Here is a 23,611-nt window from a genome sequence, read left to right on the forward strand (position 1 = left end):
ACGCAGTTGATAACAGATGAGGGATTTGCATATTTGCACAAGGAGGCAGTTGTGTTTGTGCTTTTCTTTGGCCAAAGTTGACCTCAGCTACGGTTTCTTTGCTTCGTTGTTTCATGTTTTTGAGCTGCAGTCTGCACGAGGTACATTTTTCAAGGTCAGATACACCGAAAGAAATTGACCACATTTGACCTTCAATTTCACCGTAGTTAGGAAATTAGTGTGCGTACAATTTGGAGCGGATTTATTCGAGAATACAAATCCTTTGTAAACAGCTGTTGTAGTGGCAAGAAAGCTTGTGTTTCGAGTTCACTGCGGAATTATTTCGTTGTTTGGATTTTCATTATAATTCATGAAGCAATCGTAGTGGATTTGCTGGGACAATTTCGCCGAATTATTGGACGTCACAAGCTCCTTGATCGGATCGAATCATGAGGTTAATTTACAGCTGTTCGGCTTTATTATCCTTCTTAATTATTCTCAAGATCTCAGTGTTTGTTGGAGGGGCCTTGGATCGTAAAGCTGTTAAGGACTGGTCCGTACAAGTGGAGAACTATCTGCTGAAACTCGCCAAAGACGGCTTGAAAACACATGAGCTACAGAAGTTGTACGATAGTGCAAATTATACAGTTGAAGAAAAGAGCGGTTCTGATACCATTAAGTCTGTGAAATCAAGGCTTGGAAACTACTTCGTCAAAAAGGAGACTACAGCTAGGGTATGTGGAATTGTCTTTTAAGCCGTATAGGTGAAAGCTAAACGTAAAACTGAAGCCAGTGTGAGGAAATGCATAAAGGATCCGTCAACAAAAATGACCCAAATATGTACGTTATCCTTTGTGAGTGATTTGAAATTAAGCTTTTCAATGGTAGGGCGATTCAGACACTTTGAATGGCCCGGACACTATTTCTCTATTGTTTTGACTAGAGATCAGTTCACAGGGTTTTGTTTAGTTTTCTCAAAGGTTACTGTTTCATTTTCGTTTTTATTTTGCTGGAAATTCATGTTGTTTGGACCTTGTAAATGATGTGTTTCTGCCAACAAATTGAAATTAAGGCTTGTCGTGAATGAATACGTATCCGGTCCCGCAGGTGCTCAATTTGATATGGGACATTTTATTGACCACTGCAAATAGACAAATTATAAGCAAGGAAATCGGGAAATGAAACATATCATGTCTAGCAGTGATCAATAATCCTCCAACTTCTCTCATAGCCAGCTGGTGGTAGCAAAATGATTACATCTATATTTGGGAGGAGGTGACGGGATATTTTCTGCAACAACCTCTGTTCAGAATAATTATTTTGAAAATTTTATCTTAGTTATTTGAATTGGTACCTGAGTGCTGGGACAAAGCAGGGCTACCATTGAAGTGTACATCAGAACTTTTTTATTTGCTTGATCAAATCTCCATGTTATTCTTGTATATGAAAATAGAAAAAAAATTGTCATATATTTTTCTTCCTTGCGTTTGAGGTGTCAAATTTCACAATACCAGGTAAGATGAGAGACTGGGGATAGTCAGCTGTGATGTCAATACATCATCACGGCCGCTAGTCTCAAGATTTCCTTATTCCTTTTTTTTTTGAGTGCACAGGAAGAAAACTGTGTGGACGAAAATATGAATGGGATTGTTGAATACTCAGAATGAAACAACTGAGAAATAGAGAAACTGTGAAGCTAAGCATTGCTGTATTGGCCCGTGGTTTTTACCTCACACATCGTCATGCAAGTGAAAAAATAAAATCCTCAACCATTCAATAGATAAAGTCAAGAAATTGATATGTTGTAGAAGAGTGATACATAAACAACGTGTGAAAGCCACAGGGCTGTGCGATGTCTCCTAATCGAGTTATTCGAGAAAATGTACCACAGAAAATTACAGAGTTTAGTATGGGATGCCATGTTGGTGCCCTGTCTGAGGGACAACAACATGGCGGCCGGAAACCAGCAAAAACATCTGGAGTTTACCTTGGCTATTTCAAAGCCTTTCTTCTCTCTGCTGAACTTTCACACATTGACATTGACACTTCTATTACATGTTAGCTGATCAGACCTAAAGAAAAACCGAGGGTAATCGATGTTTTCATGTACGTGACATGTTTAGAGCTGCAATCCTTCTGTCACGCACTGCACAAAAATCTAAAATTCAAACTGCTCTATTTTCAAAACAAAGAATGCTATCCTGCTGAAAACAAGCAAGCCGATGGAAATTTATATTTTTTTTTATGTGATGAAGATAAAAACCCAAAATTGTGTTTAGTTATGAATTTCAGTTTTTTATGACGTCATGTGAAAACCAAGAATTGAAATCACAGGCCTACTATCTCCAGTCTCCTGTCTTGCAGGGTATTGTACCCAACAGGAAGTGAAATTTGATGCTTTTAAAGCCTGTAAGGCATAAGTGATTTTAGGGACCGGTTACATTCATTTGGTGCCCGCTAGCACCCATGCATACCTGGGCACAGTGGCCTTAGTACTACTACACTTCTAGCAGTCCCTTTCTGGATAGTCGAGAGGGTACGCAAAATAGCCGAGTGAAAAGGCCGCAAAATTGAGCGAACTTGTGGAGGTGGCTGGGGGTTAAGTTCAATTTTGCTCATTTGCAAGGCAAAAAAATTGTATGAATTCACAATAGTACAGCCCATGCATGAGTCTTGTTGCAGGCACAAAGTCTGAACAGAATTCTAGTGTTTTACTATTATCCGTCAAATTCCAGAAAGTTGCAGAGGAAGTTGCAAGGCTTCATGATGCATTTTACACCAACAAAACACTACAAGAAATGGCAAAGGTCTCCACACTTCAGCAACTGGGTCCCAAATATTATTCAGACTCAGACTTAGTAGACACTCTACCAAAAGACATGGAGTTCAACACGTAAGTAGAAACAAGAAGAAGAACTGTAAACAGGGTAACCATATCAGGGCTTAAACAATCGATGAAACCGATGATCGGAAAATCAATCGATCAATCGATGACAATCGATGCCAATTAATCGATTGATATTGATAATTGATGAACAATCGATGCACGGGTTTTTTGTGATTATCGATTTCATCGATTACCAATTTTTATCGATTATCAACGCCAATCGAGCAGTTAATTGACGTCGATTGTCATCGATTGGTTCTCATTTTTGATGCATTTTATTTTCAGTCAAGATTTACAAAAAGAATCTGAGTCCAAACTGTGGCCTATAGTTCTCTTGTGACCGGTGGTAACGGTGTTTCGGACAGAGGCTGTACATGTTGTGTTGTTAGCGTTTTCCCGCGCAGCTTTAAGTTTCTCGATATGGTCTCTTTTTTTCCAGCTTTTACTATACGCTGTATACGGCTCACCCATTTAAGCCTGCATGCAGTAAACTTCATTTTTTACCCTGTTTACTTCATGCACCTTTGTTGAATGATTACCGAAGCCAGTATTCAAGTTTATTCTGGTTTATTTTATCACAATTCAGTATTATTACATCACCCACCATTCAGAGCTCACTCATCTCCAGTCGCATCTGCATACAAACAATCCGGTGAACGAATTCAAATCTGAAACATTTGTGCATACTGCGAGCGCGTATACGTACATGCTGGAACGTGTGGAATACCGAAATTTTTTTAACACCAATCGATGAAAATCAATGAGTTACGACCACTTTTGTGTGATTATCGATTGGTCATCGATTGGCCGATGCCAATCGATGCCAATTAACTAACAAGGCATCGATTGTCATCGATTGATCGATTGATTTTCCGATCATTGGTTTCATCGATTGTTCAAGCCCTGCCATATTTATTTGAATAAAAACCCCAACCCCCCACCCCCCCCCCCCCCTGCACTTGAACAATATTATTGTCCCCCTTTGGTGGAAATATTTGAAATAATTGCCTCCTTTGAAAAATTGCTCCCGCACCTCCCCCTCACCTCCTATGAATACTCAAACCCTGTTACAGATGATTGCGCTGATCCCTTTGTTCGCAAATATGATAAACCCTGGAGGATGATGCAGAAGTGGCGTGCGACCCAATAAGGCCGATCAAGGACTCTGGCATTGACTCCAAGGACATTGACATTCTCTGTTCTTAAAACTAAATTGAGAACACTTTAGGACACTGTTGAGATCATTTACAAAGCCCATGCTCTGTTTGCTTGGTGTAATTATTTAATGAACAAATGGAATAATGAAACAAAATGTTTAAGGCACAACTTCCTCACTAACAATAGTTAAAATAATCACCACCCTTGATTAATCCCCACCCTCTTGTAAGAATAATTTCCCCCTTTCAGTGCAAAAAAAAAAAAAAAATCACCCCCACTATTTTTTGAATACATATGGTAATTTAATGTTACTCCCTACCCAAGCCTAGTAACACTTCTCATCTTCAGGTAATTTTCAGGTATCCATACTGTGTGTGCCCTTACTGGCCTACTCTCACTTGTGAGTTACAATATTCAACATTTATTTTATTTGTTTTTGAATGCAGATTGTTTAAGCAGAAAGTGAGTCAAAGCCGGAGTTCAGTGAAGATATCAGATCAAGTCGACAGAAACAGTCCAAAGTTGATTGAAGCTGTGTTCTGGTCCTCACAGCTGGATAACGTTTTCAAGGAGAGTTTAAAGAATGATCCAGAACTTAGGTACATGTAAATTGTCCCCCCTCCCCTCCGTCTCTTTCACCTCACTGTCAGAGGGTACCCTTCAGAATTTCGTGTGGGGAAGTCTGGTGCCCTGCTCAAAATTTTTTTCTTATTTTGGACCAAAATTTATGAATCATTTGTTTTCATGTTATTGCAAACCCACAGTCATGTAAATGATTAAAAATCCCCTTACCTCTTTTCAAGCTGAAGCAAATAAATTTATTTATACCAGTACCTTATTTCAAAGAGGAGGGGAAACCATATATTATTTCAGAAGAAAATGGCTAAACCACATCCTATTCCTGATCAAAGTGTCAAAAAAAAATCTATAATGTATTTTACACTTTTAATTTAGGAAGCAATAAACCATATACCTAGACAGGGCAAGTGTCTCTTTAACATAATGACCGTTATTGTTCTAACATTTATTAGATAGGCTATAGCCAAATATTCTGGAGAGCACAATAAATGCTCCACCCACTGGACAAGGCCAAAATTGCTTTTCCTTGCAGACAAACTGCAATAATTGCAGTTTGTTGATTGTCAATTTCAAGCTGGACAATAGATCAAGGGTTTTATAAATGCAAGACTATGATCATAAGACAGTGCATTTTCTTTTACTTGAAAATTATGTTGTTCCAACTAAGCAGTATGTTGCATGGGGCTGCATGCAGTATACATACTTATACAATTTGTAGCAAATAATATTTAATCAAAAGCAATTTAACTTAATGCAACTTGCATAGATATTTACCAAGTCTAATTTAGTTGTATCTGCTCCACTTGAAGTTCGACTGAATTGAAACTCAACAAAAGGCTCTATTTTGGTAGGTGGCAGAATTTTGGTTCAATTGAGGGTTTCCTCAGGACGTACCCAACACAGGAATGGTCCTTAAACTTTGCTGGCTTCCACATTGATTATGACCCCAGACTGAGGCCCTGGTATATTGGTGCCACATCGGGCCCTAAGGACATTGTTATCATTCTGGACTGTAGTCTGTCAATGGAAGGAAAAAGATTCCACATGGCCAAACAAGTGGCCAAAACAGTGCTAAATACATTGACTAAGCAGGATTTTGTCAATGTCATCTGTGGCCATGAAAGCCATTGGGATGAGGTCGGAAAGTAAGTACACTTAATTTGTTCTTAAGTGGGTTAGTTTCTAAAGAAACTGTGGTGCTGTGTTGACATGTGGGTGCAGTGGGTGAAACTAATTTTTGAAGGGTTTTTATTTAAATGCATTTTTTACCTTAAAAACGAAATTGCTCCAGATAATTCTAATTTTGACACAAACTGGTTATCCATGTAAGAAACTTTGTTGTGTGTTCAATTTTTGAGCAAATGCTAAATAAAGAAGAAAGAGCTCAGTTTTCTTGAAAACGCAAGCGACCTACACAAAAGGGATAACGACGCTTGACTGATTTCGTAAAATGTACATGAGACTGGACCAAGTTGTGAACAAAAGAAATAGGATTAACATTGCAATGGAATAGCATCCCATTTAAGGGAATGTAGTATTGCAGCTAGTCAATTCATGTCCTGATAAACTCTGTAGGTTGATGAATCTGTTGCATTGGACACAAGTATTACCTTCACCTGAAATAAATAAAAAGTAAATTGGAATTTGCGTGGCTTCCACAGAGTGGCTCTTACATCTGTTTCTAGGTGGAAGTGGAAGTTGGGAAAGTTGGTTTTTGTGGAGGGAGGAAAACTGGAATACCTGGAGAAAAACCTCTCGGAGCAAGGCCGAGAACTCACAAACTCAACTCACATATAGCATTGACACTGGGAATTGAACCTGGGCCACATTGGTTGGAGGCGAGTGCTCTCACCACTGCGCCATCCCTGCTCCCCTTCTAACTTTCATGCTGTTAATTGAATTTCAGGTGGTTTGAATACAAAACTGAAGTGCTGAGCTGTCAACAGAGCCGACTTGTGCCAGCCTCCACCTCTCACAGGAAAGACATGATAGAAAAGATTGATAATCTGAAGGCTGGGGGAACAAGTGAACTCAAGTAAGGTCACTCGACACTGGTGTTTTGACGAAGATCACACACAAAACTTGCCATAATTTGGAGATTTCAGTTGATGCGGTTATGTAATAATAATAATAATAATAATAATGATAATGATAATGATAATGATAATGATAATGATAATGATAATGATAATGATAATGATAATGATAATGATAATGATAATGATAATGATAATGATAATGATAAGGATAAGGATAAGGATAAGGATAAGGATAAGGATAAGGATAATGATAATGATAATGATAATAATAATGATAATGATAATAATAATAATAATAATAACAACTTTATTTAAGTCTCAAATCTGGATAGCTGAGCACAAGTGCCCTACTAATTGGGGAGACTAACAGTCTTGGTTTTTTCAGAGCATTACTAAAAATAACTGTCATAGTCTAGGCTATTTATGGGTAATTAACTGTTGATTACCTTTTAATATCATCAGTGACAAATTATATTCACAATCGTGAGTTGTTGACTTGTTAATTGTATAGAGAATATTGCCATAGAATTATTGTAATTTCACGTGTAAAATTATAAATGAACTCTGAAATTTCGCGCCAGAATTAAGGAGTTATTTGTAACCCATGATATTAAAGAGGAAATTCTTTGAGAAAACAGTGAAATTTCCTAACCTTTAATCTACCATGATTTTAACAGATACTAATTTTCTATGCATCTTTGTCATTGTTTCACAGGAAAGCTTTTAAGTTAGCGTTTGAGTTGCTTCAAGGGAATGCCAGAACTGGCTGTCAGAGCATCATCGTGTTTGCCACAGACGGAGTCGACAATGATGGGGACCCTGTGCGATGTGGCGCAGGGTACTACACCAGGAGCGGGTATGTACCAGGCCAGATCTGTAAGTACGACTGGAATGACGTGTGGGATGAAGTGCAGGCCAGGAACAGATATATGAGCCCCAGGGTGAGTAGGAAATACAGTGTATACGGGTGTCTGGAGTCATGTGACTGAAATAACAACATGGGCTATAAAGCGAGTCTTTTGGTTAGTGACTGTGCGTCTAAATGTCGAAGTTTGTTTTCATAAAGAAGGTCCGTTAAGGCTGTTTCTCAAACTCATTAATAATTCATCAAACCAAAACAAAGGAAATCACTACCGTGAAGGAGGTTTAGAAATGTGATCTTAATTATCATAAAATTTTGTGAACTTTTGCTTCGAATTTCTCCAAGAATTGTCAATAGTTTGAGAAGCTATATCAAATACTCGAAAGAGCGTTTATTCCTATTTCACACCTGTGACGCAAACGTAACACAATTGATATACCCAGGTAACGCCAATGCAAACGCAAGCGGAGGGAATACGTGAAGCGGTTGTCCAATAGGCCACGCTTCACGTGCTTGCGCTTGCGTTAGCGGTATTCCTTAGGGACCGTTCATTTTTTATGAGCATGGGGGGGCTGGTGGGATTTGGGGGGGGGGGGCCACGAGAAAAAAAATGGCACTAAAGGGGGAGGCTACCAAAAAAAATTGAGTGAAAGAGGGGGGGGGGGGGGTCACCAGCAATAATTGGCTAGTAGGGGAAATTGAAAGTGGCTCAACACAGAAACAGATGAAGAAATTGAATATTATTTCAATATCCTAACCACTTTTAATTTGTTTTACATACTGAGGTCGAAATCTGCATTTCATATTAACAACAACTGAGGAAATGAAGCATATCTGTTGGAAAAGCAATAATAAATATGAACTGAAGTAGACACCTATGTTTGTACAAGTTCAAATCAATATTTAAACGTAACAGTCTCACTATTGAATCATCCGTGGGGGAGTAGTTTTCTATTAAGTGGTTGTACTCAGAACTATATCAATAGATTGTTTAATGTTCTGTTTAATAGTACTCACTTTTATAAAGACTGTTGATTGGTAAATTATTTGAACCCAGGAGTATCAGTAGACTCAGTAGTATGCCTAGTGTGAACATCCAGATTAGTTTTTAATAATAGAACTGTTGTTGGTAACTTCAGTTGACGGTAAATCTGAGCAGAGGCCATCTTCAGAAAAGCTTGTAACTGTCATTTTTAATAGCAGTACTTTAATATCCAGGCGGGTAGGAGGGGGGTTCGAGGGGTTTGAACGAACCCCCTTTGAAGATCAATACTGGCGGAAGAAAAAGCACAATGAGGAGGTTGAACAACTACATGAGGTGTACCATGCGAGAGAGTAGAATGTCCGCCCTGGTTCTAAATGCATATCAAATATGATATGCCTGTCAATCTTGACGAGATAGTCAATTTGTTTGAAGGCCTACACCCGAGAATGATGCAGTTTACCAGCTTGGTGTATGACTATCAGCAGATCGAATAGCTATCAGAACTTGGCAGGGCGCGGAATGTACATTGAACTTTCTTGTTTAAGTTGAAACAATTATGCCGCAGAAATGATGTATATAGCTTAAAAAGCTGCTGTAAAACAAATTTGTGATTCGCCTAAAATGGGTCTAGAAATGCAGGAAATGAGGTTTCTGGGAACCTAGATTTTCAAAAATTTCCGGGGGAGCATGCCCCCGGACCCCCCTAGTAAGAGCGCCTCCAGCGCTCAGCAAGATTTGGGGCTCAACGAACACCCCTATCTAACCCTTACCTACGCGCCTGATATCTGTGTGTCCGCTGTTTTTTTCTGTTTAATATGACTCGTAATCGTTGATTGGTATGCTTCGATCCGTATTTTGTTAGTCAGATCTGTACGTGTATTAATTGTTTCTACTCGAAGGGGAGTTATTTCACGTTAACCATTTGCTTGATTAATTTTTCTAGTTAATTTGAGAATCTAAATGGAAATTTAGGGTTTGCCGTTGTCGTAAACGTGTTGCTATCTATAAAACGTTTTTTTAAACAAGAGAAATCTTTACCTAAGCAGAGAACGGTAACTTTTTAATAGTACTGTAAAGAAATCACTGTAACAATTACGTTTATCTTTGATATAAACAGTACATAAGCGTTTTGTTAAAGTTAGGAGTATGATTTGTTTCTGGTTGGGCGGGAGGGGGGGGGGGGTCATCAGAAAAAAATTGTTTCTGCTGGGGGGGGAGCCATGTGGAAAAAAATTGCATGCTAGGGGGTGGGTCATACAGTTTCGTAGTGGTAAATAACCAAATCCCTCCAGCCCCCCCATGCTCATAAAAAATGAACGGTCCCTTACGTGAAACAAATGCAGACACAAGCGTAAGCCAAGTGCAAGGAAGCACACGGAAACCGAATCTTTTCTATTTCTTGCGTCGGCGTTCGTTGTTGTAGTTTACTGGGGCGTTGGCTTGTTCTTGCACTTTCGTTTTTGTTTGCGTCACACGTGCTAACCAGTCCTTCATCCACATCGTCTTTCTCCCCTAAGGGTTGCCAGGGTTACGGATGCTGGCTAGCATATTGCTCCTTAGTCGCCAGTTTTACAGAAAACAGAACTAAATGACAGCTTATAAATCCGCGCTAATGTATTGTCAAAAAATGTCCTTCTTCTACTGGTGTGAAAAGCGCACGGTATTTTGTCCACCTTAATAATGTGACAATCGGCCTTTATATGTGTTGTGGCCAATTTTTGTCCGCAAACACATCAGAACTAACTCTCCGATGTTTTTCTGTCTTTTTCCGAAGACTCGAATCTTTTCTTACTTGACATCGGGTAACGGAGAAGGTGAAGAACTGCCTGGCAAGCTGTCCTGTGACAATCAAGGCTACATGAAGAAGCTAACGGATGAAGAGGACATTATATCTCAGATGCAGGATTATTACAGCTTTTTAGCGTCCAATACGATCAGCGTCAGCAACGTCACGTGGACATCTCCATATTTGGACGCGTCAGGCTTGGGACTCATGGTCACGGTAGCTATGCCTGTCATCAGTAAAATCACGAACAAGTAAGTTGTTGCGTTACATTTGCGTTACTCTGCTACCTTCCCTGAATAGGTTATTGTTTTTGCACAGAGCGGTGAAGTGGAAAGGGCTAAAGACACTTCCGGTTTCCAGCGTTTTACTTGTATCGCTAAAAACGTTTTACGAGCATGAAAACAGTGCAAAAACGCCCGCTGCGAGGCGAATTTCACGCTGGCATTAGGTGGCTAACAGTTACTTTAGAGTGAATACCCAAAGTAACAGCTTAATTTTAGGAACGACCTTTTAAGGCCAAAACTTATAAGTTTTGGCTTCAGCTAGGGGGAGGATTTGATGTTCGTATTTTTCTTTGCCTACGTATCAAAAATTTGACCGGTATCAAATGGTCTCCGAGTTGCTTTGAACCTCGTTATGAAAACGAGGCTTCATGCATAGCTTTGGTTATGAAAATTAGTCTTCATTCACAATGCAAACAAAACTAATTTTCAAATGAAAAGCTTTGCACTTAGCCTCGCTTTCATAAGGAGGCGCACAGGAACCTGTGTTTTTCAGTTTGTGGAATAAGATTCATTTGTAGTTTGATCATACAAAATGACGATTCAGAGCAGTTGTTTCAAATTTGTACTTTGTTGCCCTCAGAGGGCAAAGGACTTATCTCTTCTTCTCTCACCTCAGAACAATAGGCGTAGTTGGAATCGATGCCACCTTGGAAGAGATCGAGAATATCTTGTTAAATGACCGGTGGGGCTCAGTGTACGCTTTTCTGGTTAATGAAAGAGGAGAGACGATCTTTCACCCGCTGTTACGACCAAGTACCGAGGTAACAAAACCTGCTATATTAAATTTTACTTTCTCCAAACAAACTTTTGCGCGATTACGAGAGAGAGCAGACGTGACTTTTGCGTCTTCTTTCTATTTGTAGTATTAAATTAATAGTGTTCAGCTGATACACTTTCAGGCGATAGAGTCCGCCCGGAAAAACAAAACAAACCAAAACAAACAAGCAAACGAGCTAACAACAACAACAATAACAAAAACACTCATATTTATTTTTCAACTCTTTAGTAAACAGGTTGCTTTCATTGTATATATCTTGTCTATTTATTCGTCGCTTACTTCAACCCTCAAGCTTTTACCTACAGGCGAAATTGATGAGCTGCAAATTCGAAACACCAGTTTCAGTTATCAGAGGTTTTTGATCAGACGAGAAATTAGCGGTGATATAGAGTGTTACTGTTTTGGGATTATCGCTCAGATAGCTTTGAAATTTGATGTTCTTAATTAAAACTAGCATGCAAAGACCCCGAAGATTCGCTTCTGGGGCGAGCTTCTTCGGCAACTATCAGCCGAATTTGAAAGAAAGACTCCAATGTTGAAATGATTTTGAGTATAGGTTCCACAAAACCAGTTTAATTGAACTTCGCGTTGTAAACCGTGAATTCATCGTCCACAGTCTTTTGAGATCTTCTCGTTGCTTTAGGGCTTAGTCTGTTTTGGGGGAGACTTGTCTGGATACGGAGAGGTACTGTGTAATATCTCTCGTAAATCGTTTAGTTGTTGTTCCTCGCTTCCTGTGTAACAGAACGCTTGTAGACTGGCTGAAGATATACTGGGATGTTGACTGAAATTAAAGATAAAAGATATACAAATTACAAGGTCCCAACTAGCATCTCATAGCCTCCTAGAGGCTCCGCAGACGTTTTATGGCTCGTCACGTCACGTGGGGAGAAGTGCGTGACGCGACGAGCCGTGGGTAACAGAATCTTTTTACCCCGTGTAACACACCTTTTCGGTCACAAGGATGACAAAGAAACTCAATTGACATACATTTCAATAATCAGTATAGAAATGTCACTAACTCCGCTTTTGACGCTTTGTTCTTATACATAATTTGCTGCTGAGAAAACGTGGGATGCTGGTGCATATTTTCACAGCCGTATAGCCACATATTGCGCAGTTGAATTTTTGCCTTTCCAGAGAAAATTAAATCTCCACGAGTATTAATTTTTGCGTTTCTATTCGCTCTGTAGTGCCGGTTGCAAGGTCCCGCCTTTGGATCCTGTAGAACTGTAGTTTTTTCAGCTTCCTTTTTTCACTGGGGTCCCCATTAATATCAGTACCTTTTCAGATACCGAAGGGGTTCCCCTAGTCTTGTACGCAGACGCTTTTTGGGCTCGTCACGCATTCTTTCCCTCGTGAGGGTGGAATGCGTGACACGCCCAAAGAGCTTCTTCGTAGAAACGCTAATAAATAGAGGTGGCTTTCACTACATTGGTCCTTCTTTCATTCACAGCCAGGACCTGGTTGCTCGAAAGCCGTGTAACGCTAATCCCCGATTAAAAGTTAACAGAGGTTTTCATCTCGCTTGTTTTCAATGCTGACTTGAATAAAGGTATAAAAAAGTTAAAGTCAAAACTGAAGGGCAAAAGTCTTTTGGGAAAATGCTTATTGATTAGTAATTAAACTTGAATCAAACTTCACATTAACCCAGGATTAGCTTAATTGGGCTTTGAACAACTGGGCCCAGGATGTTTTCTGTGTACTTGGAGGATAATTCATTCCAAAACTCACCGTACTTGTGCAAAGATAAGAACACGGTTTTTAATCACCAAAAACGCGCGTTTGCTTAAGGCCATTTTGTACAAACTCACAAATCCTTCCTACTTACCTTTGATTGCTTATGGGTATCACACGGTCTAGCCTCCCATTACATTTGCACGACAGCATCATCTTAAGAACTTTGCGGTATTGTTGCCGTGTAAGAACATACATAAACGGATCAGCGATAAGGTTTAGCAGCAGAAAACAGCACACTAGGATATCTGCGGAGCCGTTTCGCCAGTTGTAGAAAGCATTGCCGATCAGACGGACCTAGGGAACGAAAAAGTCAACAAAGAAATTTTATGCCTGGAGAATTTTTAAATTGTGCTCTAAAGCATGTTATTACTTTCATTCTCTCGTTTTGTTTTATCTGTTTAGGCCCAATAAGCACTGACTGTAGCTAAGCTACTTTAACCCCATTCATCCGGAGTTGGTGGGCGGGAAAGGGGGGGAGGGGGTGGAGGCAGGAAATGCTCACTTAAAATGATCATTATTTTTTTATTACTATTAAAGTAATAGCCACGGAACTTCGTAACTTTCACAAAAAATTGTCTTGCACAAATTTTGTATTTTGTATCCATTGTTCGCGCGAATTGGTGTTTCCATGGCAACAACATTTTGACAAAGCATGTTTTTCGGTCTTTGAAACTAAATTTTTCGTCAGTCGTCGTAACTTAAACATTTTTGTATCATTTTTAGCGTCTATTGATTTTGAGTTTTTAGTAAATTTTGATGGATTTCTGAGCTTTTGAAGAAAATAGAGCAATCCAAAGTGACGGTTGTTAAGTAATAATGATGTAATTCCACGTCTTATGACGTATTCTTACCAGTTTATGGACCTCATTGAAAACTCTTTTGGCCGCTGTATGCCCTCCCATTTTTTTTCTCTGTTAATTTGCTGACTTGGTACCGTAATCACTGCGAGAGTCTTTTCAAAGTATGTCGACCGCGGTACACATTAATTTTCTGACGATTATTTCATATATTCATTTTCAGAGAATGGTTTCTTTATTTTAATAACTTGAATTGCCTACTTGATAGTGTATCAATATTGCATGTTGACTTTACTGGATTCATTTATCATGGTTTTCTATCTATAATTAACACATTATTTTGTTTCATTTTAGTTTTTAGAAACGAAATAACATAGGAAGTGCATTCTCCTCTTTGGCACCGCGTACAATAACATAAACACCTTTTTGTTGATAGTAGAAATAGTCAAATTTTAATATCTTATTCATGAATGATTATTTATTTTTCAACTTTACGATTTGAAAGTTTTTTGGTGCCGAATATTTACTTTCGTTAGATTTTGCTGTTAATGAAAAGTAAGGCTCGCCTCCGAATATAATTCGTATTTGAATTAAGTATAATTTATACCGGCCCTTGGCTGTTTTGAAGGTGACGTAATTTAGATTTATCAGCTGCAAAACTGAACACATTTTTAAACAATTCTTTGTACGCAGCAACCGAAAGCTATGAAGGATATTGGTTTTTTTTTTACGTATATTTGACTTTATTGTGATAACAATGAAAAGCTTTTAAACCCGAACTCTGATAAAAGCTTTATCTTGGCTTTCCTTTTGAATGCTATCATTGACTTGATGAAGGAAATTAGGTGTGTTCGAGGAATGACTCACTCACTCACAACCAACAGCCTCTTGTTTCTTTCGCACAACGTCAAGCGAGGACTAAAACACGCGAACGCGCGCGAAATGTGTTGTCTCGTGGAAATTTAACACGCGAGATAAGATAAGAGCTTATTGTGGCTGGTGACTTTATCACCCGTTCGTGTGTTCAGCGTTTCGTTGAACTGAAGGCGGGCCAGTTAGCGTTGTCTGAAGGTTTTCGTGTCTACATGACTTTTCTAGCAGTATTGCATCAAAACATGTAAGATGTGAGACAGGCAGTCTATGAGTCTGGCAATTCATTTAAAAGGGATCGGCGACACTACATGTTAAAACTACATTGTACTTCCTTCCTCTCAGGAACTCCTTTAGTCCAGTGGATGAAATCCTAAATTTTGAGTGATCGTTCAAAAGAAAGCTATTGAGCAATACGTTTCTATGGTTCTGTTAATTGTGCTGTTTAAGTGGCTGAGTCTGCGGACGAAATCCCAAATTGTGACTATGCATATGAATTACTGAGCAGTACTTGCTTATGGCGCTATTTGTTATGCTGTGCAAGGAAATTAAACTTTTGAGTCAACAGCTGAAATCCTTAAGTGTGACCATTCAAATGGGAGCTACTGAGCAGTACTTTCCTTTGGTGCTGTTTATTGTGCTGTACAAGGAAGTTAAACGTTTGAGTAAACAGTTGAAATCCTTAAGTGTGACCATTCAAATGGAAGCTACTAAGCAGTACTTTCCTGTGGTGCTGTCTTGTTTGCGAGTAGTCTGTTACATAACTATCGAAGTTATTATTTCATTTTCGGCGGCTTCCGGCAAATAAGACTTTTCCTATGAATTTAATCAAATATCAAATAAGACTTTTCCTATAAATGTAATCAAATATCAAATAAGACTTTTGCTATGATAATCAAATATGGGCACGCTGTGATTCACAACTGAATTTTGGAGTTATCAAATTCAATATGATGTAAATTAATCGCGAAATTCTTATTAGTCAAAAAACACGAAGAGCTTTGATTCAAAATTTGCTTGTATTGTGTGGAAAGCAGATATTTAGCAAAAACCTTTATCCTTTCACAGATTGAAGAATACAGTTGTTTCAAATCGCGATGTTATCAGCGGTAGAACATTTTATACTGCAATGACATTTATCAAAAGCCTTAATTAGGGGAAAATACCAGTAAAGTCGGGCTTTAATTTGTCCGTGTGCGATTCATTTGGAGAGATAGTTACGTAATCAGTTTTCAATTTTTTTAAGTTATAAACCTTGCATCATGTAATGTGTTTCTAAATATCAGTTAATTTTAATTTTGACTATTCAAATGAAAATTATTGAGTAGGTCTTTTCCGTGTTGCTGTTTCTTATACTGTACAAGGTGGTTTTATGAACTGTGAGTCTATGAAAAGAACCTTAGTTCATAGCAATTGAAATAGAATCAATAAAGTCAGGTGCCAGTTGTTTTGCTGTGTAAGGTTTTTTTTTTTAATATTTCAACTCTAAGGATTCGTGGGAGTAGACGGCGATAACTCTTCCGTTTTCAAAGTTCTTTCCTGTGATTATGAAATGCCGTCTTGTCGTCGCCATTCACCAATAAATTTGAAGCCATCAAATTTTCAATTTTTTAAATTAATCGCGACATAAAATATGTTTCAAAGTGCCATATGAGATGTTGAACCCCGGACAACTTGTGGGAAAAACTTGAATTCCTTTATTTGAAAGGATGTTCCCCATTTATAATTAAAAACTGAGATGTCAAATCGCACATTTAAAGTGAATTGATAGCCGATGGAGCATTTTAATCGCAGTGCCATTTATTAAAAGGATTTTAGTGAAGACGTTTCAAAGATTTAACTACGTGACGCAAACTGCTTATGGCTGAATTTGAAAGTTGCGTAATTGGCTTTCTTCACATTAAAGTTTTGATCATAGTCATATGCAATCTTCCAGCAAACCGTGCGTTGTTTAAAGTAGGTCTCACTTTGGCACTGTTTAAATCTGTGGATGAAATTTTAATTTGTGCCTAACTTTTGAGCCAGGCTTTTTCCCGGCTTTTTTTTTTTTCTTGCGGCGCTTTTTGTCATGGTGTATAATTTGGTTGTAATCTCCACATGAAATCCTAAAGGGCGATCATTGAAGAAACTCATTAAGTTATTGGTGTAAAAGCTGATATCAAGAATAGCTTCTTATCAGTATTTTCCTTCGGTGCTGTTTATTAGAATGAACAAAGTGGAGTTTAAACTCTCGCGCTTGTGGGTGAAATTCAAAATCGTATTAGCACCTCGAGCTAGCTATCCAAATGAAAGCTACCGAGCAATACTTTCCTGTTGTGGTGCCTATTATACTTTATAGAACTTTCAAGAGGTGCTTCTCCTTTTCAGCTGAAAATATATTGAAGGTAGAAATGTTCGAAATTTTTTCAGATCCCTGCTTTGCAAGTTTGAGAAGGAAAATGGTTAACTTGAGTACTTTGCTCTTACGCAACCTGCAGCGCGCTAGTTAAATGGAAAAACATGAACAGTTAGAAATTTCTTACCGTGAATGGAATCCATCCAAAGAGATACACTACTGAAATTAACACCATCGTCCTCGAAAATTGTTTTTCTGTGTCTTCCCGGTCCGCCGTTTTTGGGTGCGACACTGCTCGTCTACTTACCCCAGGTACGATCATGTTAGTGACAGAAACTCGCCTTTGTCTGCTTCTGAAAAGTTCCCAAATAACGGTAATGTTACAAAACAGCACTACAATGGCGGGCAAACCTCCAAGCACGGTGTAGAAAATACAAAACGCGCGATCCGACGTGCTTTGTGGGAACCAGTTGATCATGCAGAAAGAGCCTCGTAAGTTTCGCACGAAACTTCCAAAGAAACAGATCGGGAGCAGAGAGAATATCAGAGAAGCTGTAATGGTTGCCAAGATGAGAACTTTCGCTTTGTTTACCGTCATAGTCTTGCGATGGAAGAACGGTTTCGTTACTGCGATGCAACGATCTATCGCCATAGACATTGCTAAGAACGCTGAACACAGCGTTGAAAACAAAAATACGAATCCTTGGAAGTCACAAAGTCGTTTTCCTCCAATCCATTCCCCATTGGCGTAGAACAGCCAAGATGGTATGGAAAACAGAATAAGCGAAATGAAATCAATGCACGATAAACCAAGCACGAAGACGTTTGGGCTGAGAGATTGCAACTGTAAGAGCTTAGCTGAAGCGAGAATTGCCAAAGCGTTTGCTACGGTTCCTGTTATTGACAATATACAGAAAATAATAGCGTCCCCAGTTACTCGAGATTCATCGTATGCGATACTTCCTGCCATTATGTTGAACTAGAATATTTGTCTCTTCCTTCGTTGTCTGTTAAGTACCTTATCTCGGAGTATACGTGAGAAAGGTTTAGTTTTTCTTTGCTTAATCTTTCGCTCAAAGTTCTCGTTTTCCTTGCCCTTTCAATTCATGTTGCGTAGTTACTCAATATTTCCTTGCGATTTTTCAAAAATTGTCCTGTAGATTTGCTTTCCGCCTAACTGTTGAGTCTCCTCCGTGTTCTGAAAACCTGTTTTGTAAACATACTCTATTTCAGTTGACGATAAACCCCCTTGCGCTGTGAGTATTTAATTTTGCATGGCGTTCTAACGACTTTCAAATGGTATTTTGCGCCTTGGTAATTAACATAAGAAATAACTCACTTTTCAATCTCGCTGGCTTTCAAATTTTGTTTTTTAGTGTGTGTGTTTTTTTAATTCGCCCGGGGCAACCGCTCTACCGGTGATCTACCTTAAACACTTATATTTGCTAGACCCGCGACTGTTCAATTTCGCAAAAGGTTTTTGCGAGAATTTGTTTTTTAAAAATCTACTTGTAAAGTTCGACGATTTTTTAATGTTGTACCAGCAAAATGAAGGATACTTTTAAAGACGATATTAGGAAATATTTGGGGAATTGTTTTGATCTGTCGGTAAACTTATAAACGAGGATGTCAAAGATTAAAGCAATTCACTGTAGGGAATATAATATTCTATAGAAATCATGAAAAGGAGAGTTGGATTGTTTGTTGTAAATAGGAGGTTTCCTCTACATCCCTATTCAAAAAATTAATTTTATTGCGTTTGTATGGCGCTGTTTGCTTTGAGTAATTTCAATCGCGCTGTGTATGAGCACGTGTTAATTAATTTCCATTCAAAGGATTTTTACAAATTGACCTAAAATTGAATCGCTGATTGGTAGACTGGAAAAGTGAGAAAAAGTGATTAGCAATTTTCCCAATTAAGTTGTGTTGTTTTAAACCTCGCTTTGGCTAGACTCGTTAAGTGGAGTTTATTTTGTCAAAGGTGCGATCGCGTTGTGCTTGCTAAAAGAAAATTTGTCTTTTATTTATTAAAATGTTCTGGCAGCTGTTGTTTGTCAAACAAACAGAAGAAAATTTTGCTCGCACTTCCTTGTGCTTTAATGATTATATGCTTCTTCTTTAAAGGGAATTCGCATTGTACCACAGTAAAACTAAACCTGAAGATTCTAATTGTTTTAGTGTGTATTTGGAATGCGCTGTTCCCCTTATGATAATGTAACCTGTACATTTTGGATTTTCTTCTTTTAACAATAGGTCATTTCCGAGTTGCTGTAAACCTTATTATGAAAGCGAGGCTAAGTGTGAAGCTTTTCATTTGAAACTTAGTTTTGTTTGCATATGACTGAAAACTAATTTTCATAATAAAAACTTCGCACTTAGCCTCGCTTTCATAATGAGGTTCAAAGCAACTCGGAAATGGCCTATTCGGATGGTTTTGCTAGATTTGTTGCACCGAGCTTAAACCGACTTCCGTAGCATGAAGCAACTTGGAGTATTACTACTGGGTGGAGAGAGAGGTGAATGTAGCAGAAAACTGCAGAGACCAACCTAGCCTCAAACCACCCTCCCCCCCATCTTCCGTGCGAAAGTGACTCACAAACCATCCCGCCACAGGGACCCCACGCAAGATTTAGTCGTTTGCATTTGTCAGTGCTCGAAATTTTCTTTCACTGAAAGTCGCACTCGGGTCACAAGTGGGTTAAACAGCTTTACATTAATTTCTATAGCACAAAAAAATTAAGAGTATTAAAACTTCCCCTAGATGAGCTTCCATTGCGGGCTATCCGTAATCTCGTACCCAGATCTCAGTCGGTTCCAACCTCGTTCCCAGGGCTTTTCCCTTCTCGTGGGGGGCGGACGGGAAAAGCCCTGGGAACGAGGTTGAGTCGGTTCGGGAATATCGAAATGTGATTAGGCTATCCCCAATCAGTTTGTCGTATGATGACCACGGTGAATGATTTCTACTGGCTATTGCTCTTTGTAGGAGGATTTTCCTGTTCAATGTGTCGTGTTCACACTCTTTCCTCTGTTTTTCTCTTTCCTATCAGCTCGTGGATGATCCCATCTTCATTCCCATCAGCACCCTCGAGCAGCGCAATGGCAAACCAGTCAAATTCAACACTGTGGCTCAGTCAATGATGGAAGGCAAAACAGGCTCGCTTAGGATCGAGGACGCCATCAGAAGTATCCCCAAAGGAGACTTCCAAGATGGCGTGATGCTTGTTACGCTGCCTTCAACTTACTACTACTCGTCAATCAAAGACTCCGAGTACGTGTTTGCCTTCAATCTCGCAGACTCCGATAAGCTATACCGCAGACCAGCGTCACAGCCGCGTGGATTGAAGATGCCGGTCAATTATTATGCCAACATCGAAGCATACAACTCTTCTGAAATGAAGCAGGTAAACACGGTAGTTAAGTTGATGGAGTAAGAACACCATTTTGAAATGATAATCCCAGATTATACTAGGGACCGTGGGTCCTGAAGTATAAGATAGATTATGCGAGAAACATTCGACTCCATGTAACAATGTATCGTTAAAGATTACCCTAGACCCAACGTGGATGCAGCGTTCACTCCACGCTTGGATTCTTACCTTCCTCCAAGCGTGGAGTGAACGCTGCATCCGCGTTGGGTCTAGGGTAATCTTTAACAATACATTGTTACATGGAGTCGAATGGTTTGAAGTATAATCACAGATCCAATGACTTTTATCATGGAACGTCTGATGCCATGTGCGCCCAGTTTCTTTGGAAAAAGTGACAAATCTTTACAGCGCCAACTTCCCTTGAAATGAAACATTTCCTGACGTACTATTTCAATTCCAACGTCAGGTTTATGGTGATCTGTACACGGGCCTTCATGTACAGTACAATCTGCCGTCCTACCCTGAAATGCACGTGACCCATGAAGTATCCACGGTGTTTCTGAGTCCCAAGACCTACTGCCACCCCAACAACTTCCTGTTCAGAGAAAACAGCAGCGATATCGCCATTGCGGCCCACCGTTTCCTGAACAGGTTGGGTAACAATACTGGATGCCCAGAAGGACAGTTTCGAGCTTCTGTGAGGTATTACAAAATAGGGAACTTAAGCAAGGATAACGGCAACGACAACAGCAACGACAACGTCACAAAACGATTGGTTTAATGGCAAAAACAATCGCTTCCCGCGTGCGTTTTAAATTTTGGTGGATTTCTTTGCCGTCCTTTTCAAAACAACAACTTAAAATGACCAAATTCAAGGTTTGTGTAGAACGTGAGCATACGACGGAGAATTTCAAATCTCTTTCTTAAATCGAACTCCACGCCTACCAATCTGGGTAGTTCGCTGTTTTTGTACAAGTTGAGTGACTTAAAATAATAATCAAAAGTGACGTTTTCGTTTCCGTCGTCTTTGCCGTTTCTTAAGTTCCCTAATAACCTTTGTTTACAACTGGCAGACACAAGATAACTGGCATCCAGATTGCGTCACAAACTGTTATCGTTGTTTTTTAGATTCTTTGTTAAAATCCAGTTACTCTAGAGTCTTCTCGTGCATAACCTTTCCTGTAGCTTTTGCGCCATTAGTATCATCAATTTTTGACCATTAGGGAATCCTATTCTCCTGTCAGTCCAAGCGTCAGCCATCTCTGGATAGCTTTTGCCTCTTTTTCAAATCGAGGCCGTTACAGAACATTTGATATGAATATGAGTTTAGGGTAGATGATGTATTCATTTTGTCCAGAGCGTCTGACAAAGTGTGGAACACCTCCGGGCAGCAGATTTTTTCTTTCTAGTCCAACCTTCGGGATTATGTCGAAGACCGGGTGCCTTGTTCCTCTCATTACCTCAAATTGGTACTTCTAACTAATATTTTTCTACTGGCATTTTTGAATGCTTTCTCAAATGAGTTTTATTTGCTTGTTAGTGAAAACTAATTTCCTCTAAATGGCTTTCCCCTTATCTTCGTTCTGTAAAAGAGGCCTAAGGCCATTTCGAAATAGCCTATTGGTTCTACCTAAAACTACCAAAATGAACTGTCGCTTTGTTTTGCTTCCCCCGCTCCTTCCATGCTTTAGCCCAGATGTGCAAATCACGTCGATGATAGAGGAGATATGGAAGAATCGCTCGAGTGAGATTTTGAAAGATGTTCCTTGGACATACATCGGCACACAGAGTGGCATCTTCCGCTCATACCCAGGCCACCGCTCAAGAAAGAACTTCGACCCAACCAAGTAAGAACTATCTTTTTGAGAATCCACTAAATTTGTTTGCTTGTGCAAGAATCTTTTCTCCACCTTGTCTTGTCTCTGTTTACCTAGTTGTTGCATACCTAACTGTAAAAGGGAAACGAATAGAAATCTAAGGGTAACCCTGCGATAGACAACTTGGGTGCTTACCATTTACGCAAACCACCCGGATGGAAATTTTCGGCATAAATACGAAGTGATTTAGCTTGTCTTAACAGAAGATGGATAACATGCAAAATGTATGAACATCACCTGTAAATCCCAAAAGGAGTAATAAAAATGCGTCACTTTGACCAGAAGCCCATAATTTCAGAAGTGCTGCAAATGGAATGATGCGTACCATTTTATTTTCCAACTGGAATTTCAGAGCTTTCCATGTAAATGGTAAGCACCCTAGCATTCCATCTAAGGTACAGTAGGTATACTCACAGCTGCTCCATGCCATAAATAAGCTGTAAACTAAAAAACCCCTCTGTTTCAGCTTAAAGTGCCATCTGTAGCCCTGGACCCGGTTGTTCAAAGAGTGGAAAACGTTATCCATTGGATGAGTCTTTATCTAGCGGATAAAATGCACTCCAACTAATCAATTTTATTCGCTGGATAGCGACGTATCCACTGGATAAAGTTATCCACTCTTTGAACAACCATTTCCTTGAGACGTAGGGGCCGATTTAACCCGTTGTGGAGCAATCTGAGGCAAAACGACCCTCTCAAGTACCACTCCAGCCCGCTGTGGAACTCAGTTTAGCCTTTGGATGTATTTCAGGCTATTTTGGCCCTTACTCTGGAGAGTCAAATTAGACCTCAAAACTATTTCAGCCCTTTCTGGGACTTATTTAGCACTAGGGTGCATTTGAGCCCTTGAACTTTTGGCCCCAATTTAGGAGAGCCAAAAAGCCCTCAAACTAGCACAGCTGACTGTTTTTCTTTTTCGTATAATTTTTCAGACGTCCATGGTATCATCGAGCTCTGGTGAATCCATCTAAGGCTGCTGTGTCCAATGCCTATATGGATGCTAATGGGATTGGTAAAGTCATCACCATATCTGAAGCTGTTTTCCAGGGTCTGCCTCAAAACGTGTCCAACATCAGTTGCGACAGCATGAAAAATCTTCGCGGAGGCTGCCCTTGCACAAGGTATGACGCTTAGTTTCAGTTCAATGTGGCAACTGTCACGTCTTGTCGCTCAGTAGTTTTCAGAGTAATGAAAAAGTATAATGTTGAAAATATTCAGCCGTGATTCCTACTCTGATTTCAGATGTTAAATTGTCTCGTGGAAAGACGGTTAAGCAAAGGTTTTCTG

The 23,611-nt window shown here is 39.4% G+C and overlaps 2 protein-coding genes across 2 annotated transcripts in view; one reads left to right on the forward strand and one right to left on the reverse strand.

Moving 5' to 3' along the window:
• The window catches only part of LOC146470579 (voltage-dependent calcium channel subunit alpha-2/delta-1-like), a 29,863-nt gene continuing 6,252 nt past the window's right edge, over positions 1–23,611 (forward strand). The window contains exons 1-12 of the mRNA XM_085121733.1: positions 1–713; positions 2,715–2,872; positions 4,471–4,623; positions 5,455–5,748; positions 6,510–6,638; positions 7,358–7,583; positions 10,264–10,526; positions 11,176–11,320; positions 20,127–20,480; positions 20,914–21,149; positions 22,139–22,294; positions 23,257–23,445. Of these exons, the coding sequence (XP_084977859.1) occupies positions 429–713; positions 2,715–2,872; positions 4,471–4,623; positions 5,455–5,748; positions 6,510–6,638; positions 7,358–7,583; positions 10,264–10,526; positions 11,176–11,320; positions 20,127–20,480; positions 20,914–21,149; positions 22,139–22,294; positions 23,257–23,445 (2,588 nt within the window). The 5' untranslated portion in view covers positions 1–428. The remainder of the gene's footprint in view (positions 714–2,714; positions 2,873–4,470; positions 4,624–5,454; positions 5,749–6,509; positions 6,639–7,357; positions 7,584–10,263; positions 10,527–11,175; positions 11,321–20,126; positions 20,481–20,913; positions 21,150–22,138; positions 22,295–23,256; positions 23,446–23,611) is intronic.
• On the reverse strand, positions 11,530–18,317 carry LOC146470580 (prostaglandin E2 receptor EP4 subtype-like). Its single transcript, XM_085121854.1, has 3 exons — positions 17,267–18,317; positions 13,169–13,371; positions 11,530–12,121 (listed from the first exon to the last, which is right to left on the reverse strand). The coding sequence occupies exons 1-3, from the start codon at positions 18,047–18,049 to the stop codon at positions 11,977–11,979; spliced, it is 1,131 nt and encodes a 376-aa protein (XP_084977980.1). The 5' UTR covers positions 18,050–18,317; the 3' UTR covers positions 11,530–11,976.

The sequence above is a fragment of the Pavona decussata genome, unplaced genomic scaffold (genome assembly GCF_977016875.1).
Source record: "Pavona decussata unplaced genomic scaffold, jaPavDecu1.1 SCAFFOLD_113, whole genome shotgun sequence".
In the NCBI taxonomy this organism is placed as follows: Eukaryota; Metazoa; Cnidaria; class Anthozoa; order Scleractinia; family Agariciidae; genus Pavona; species Pavona decussata.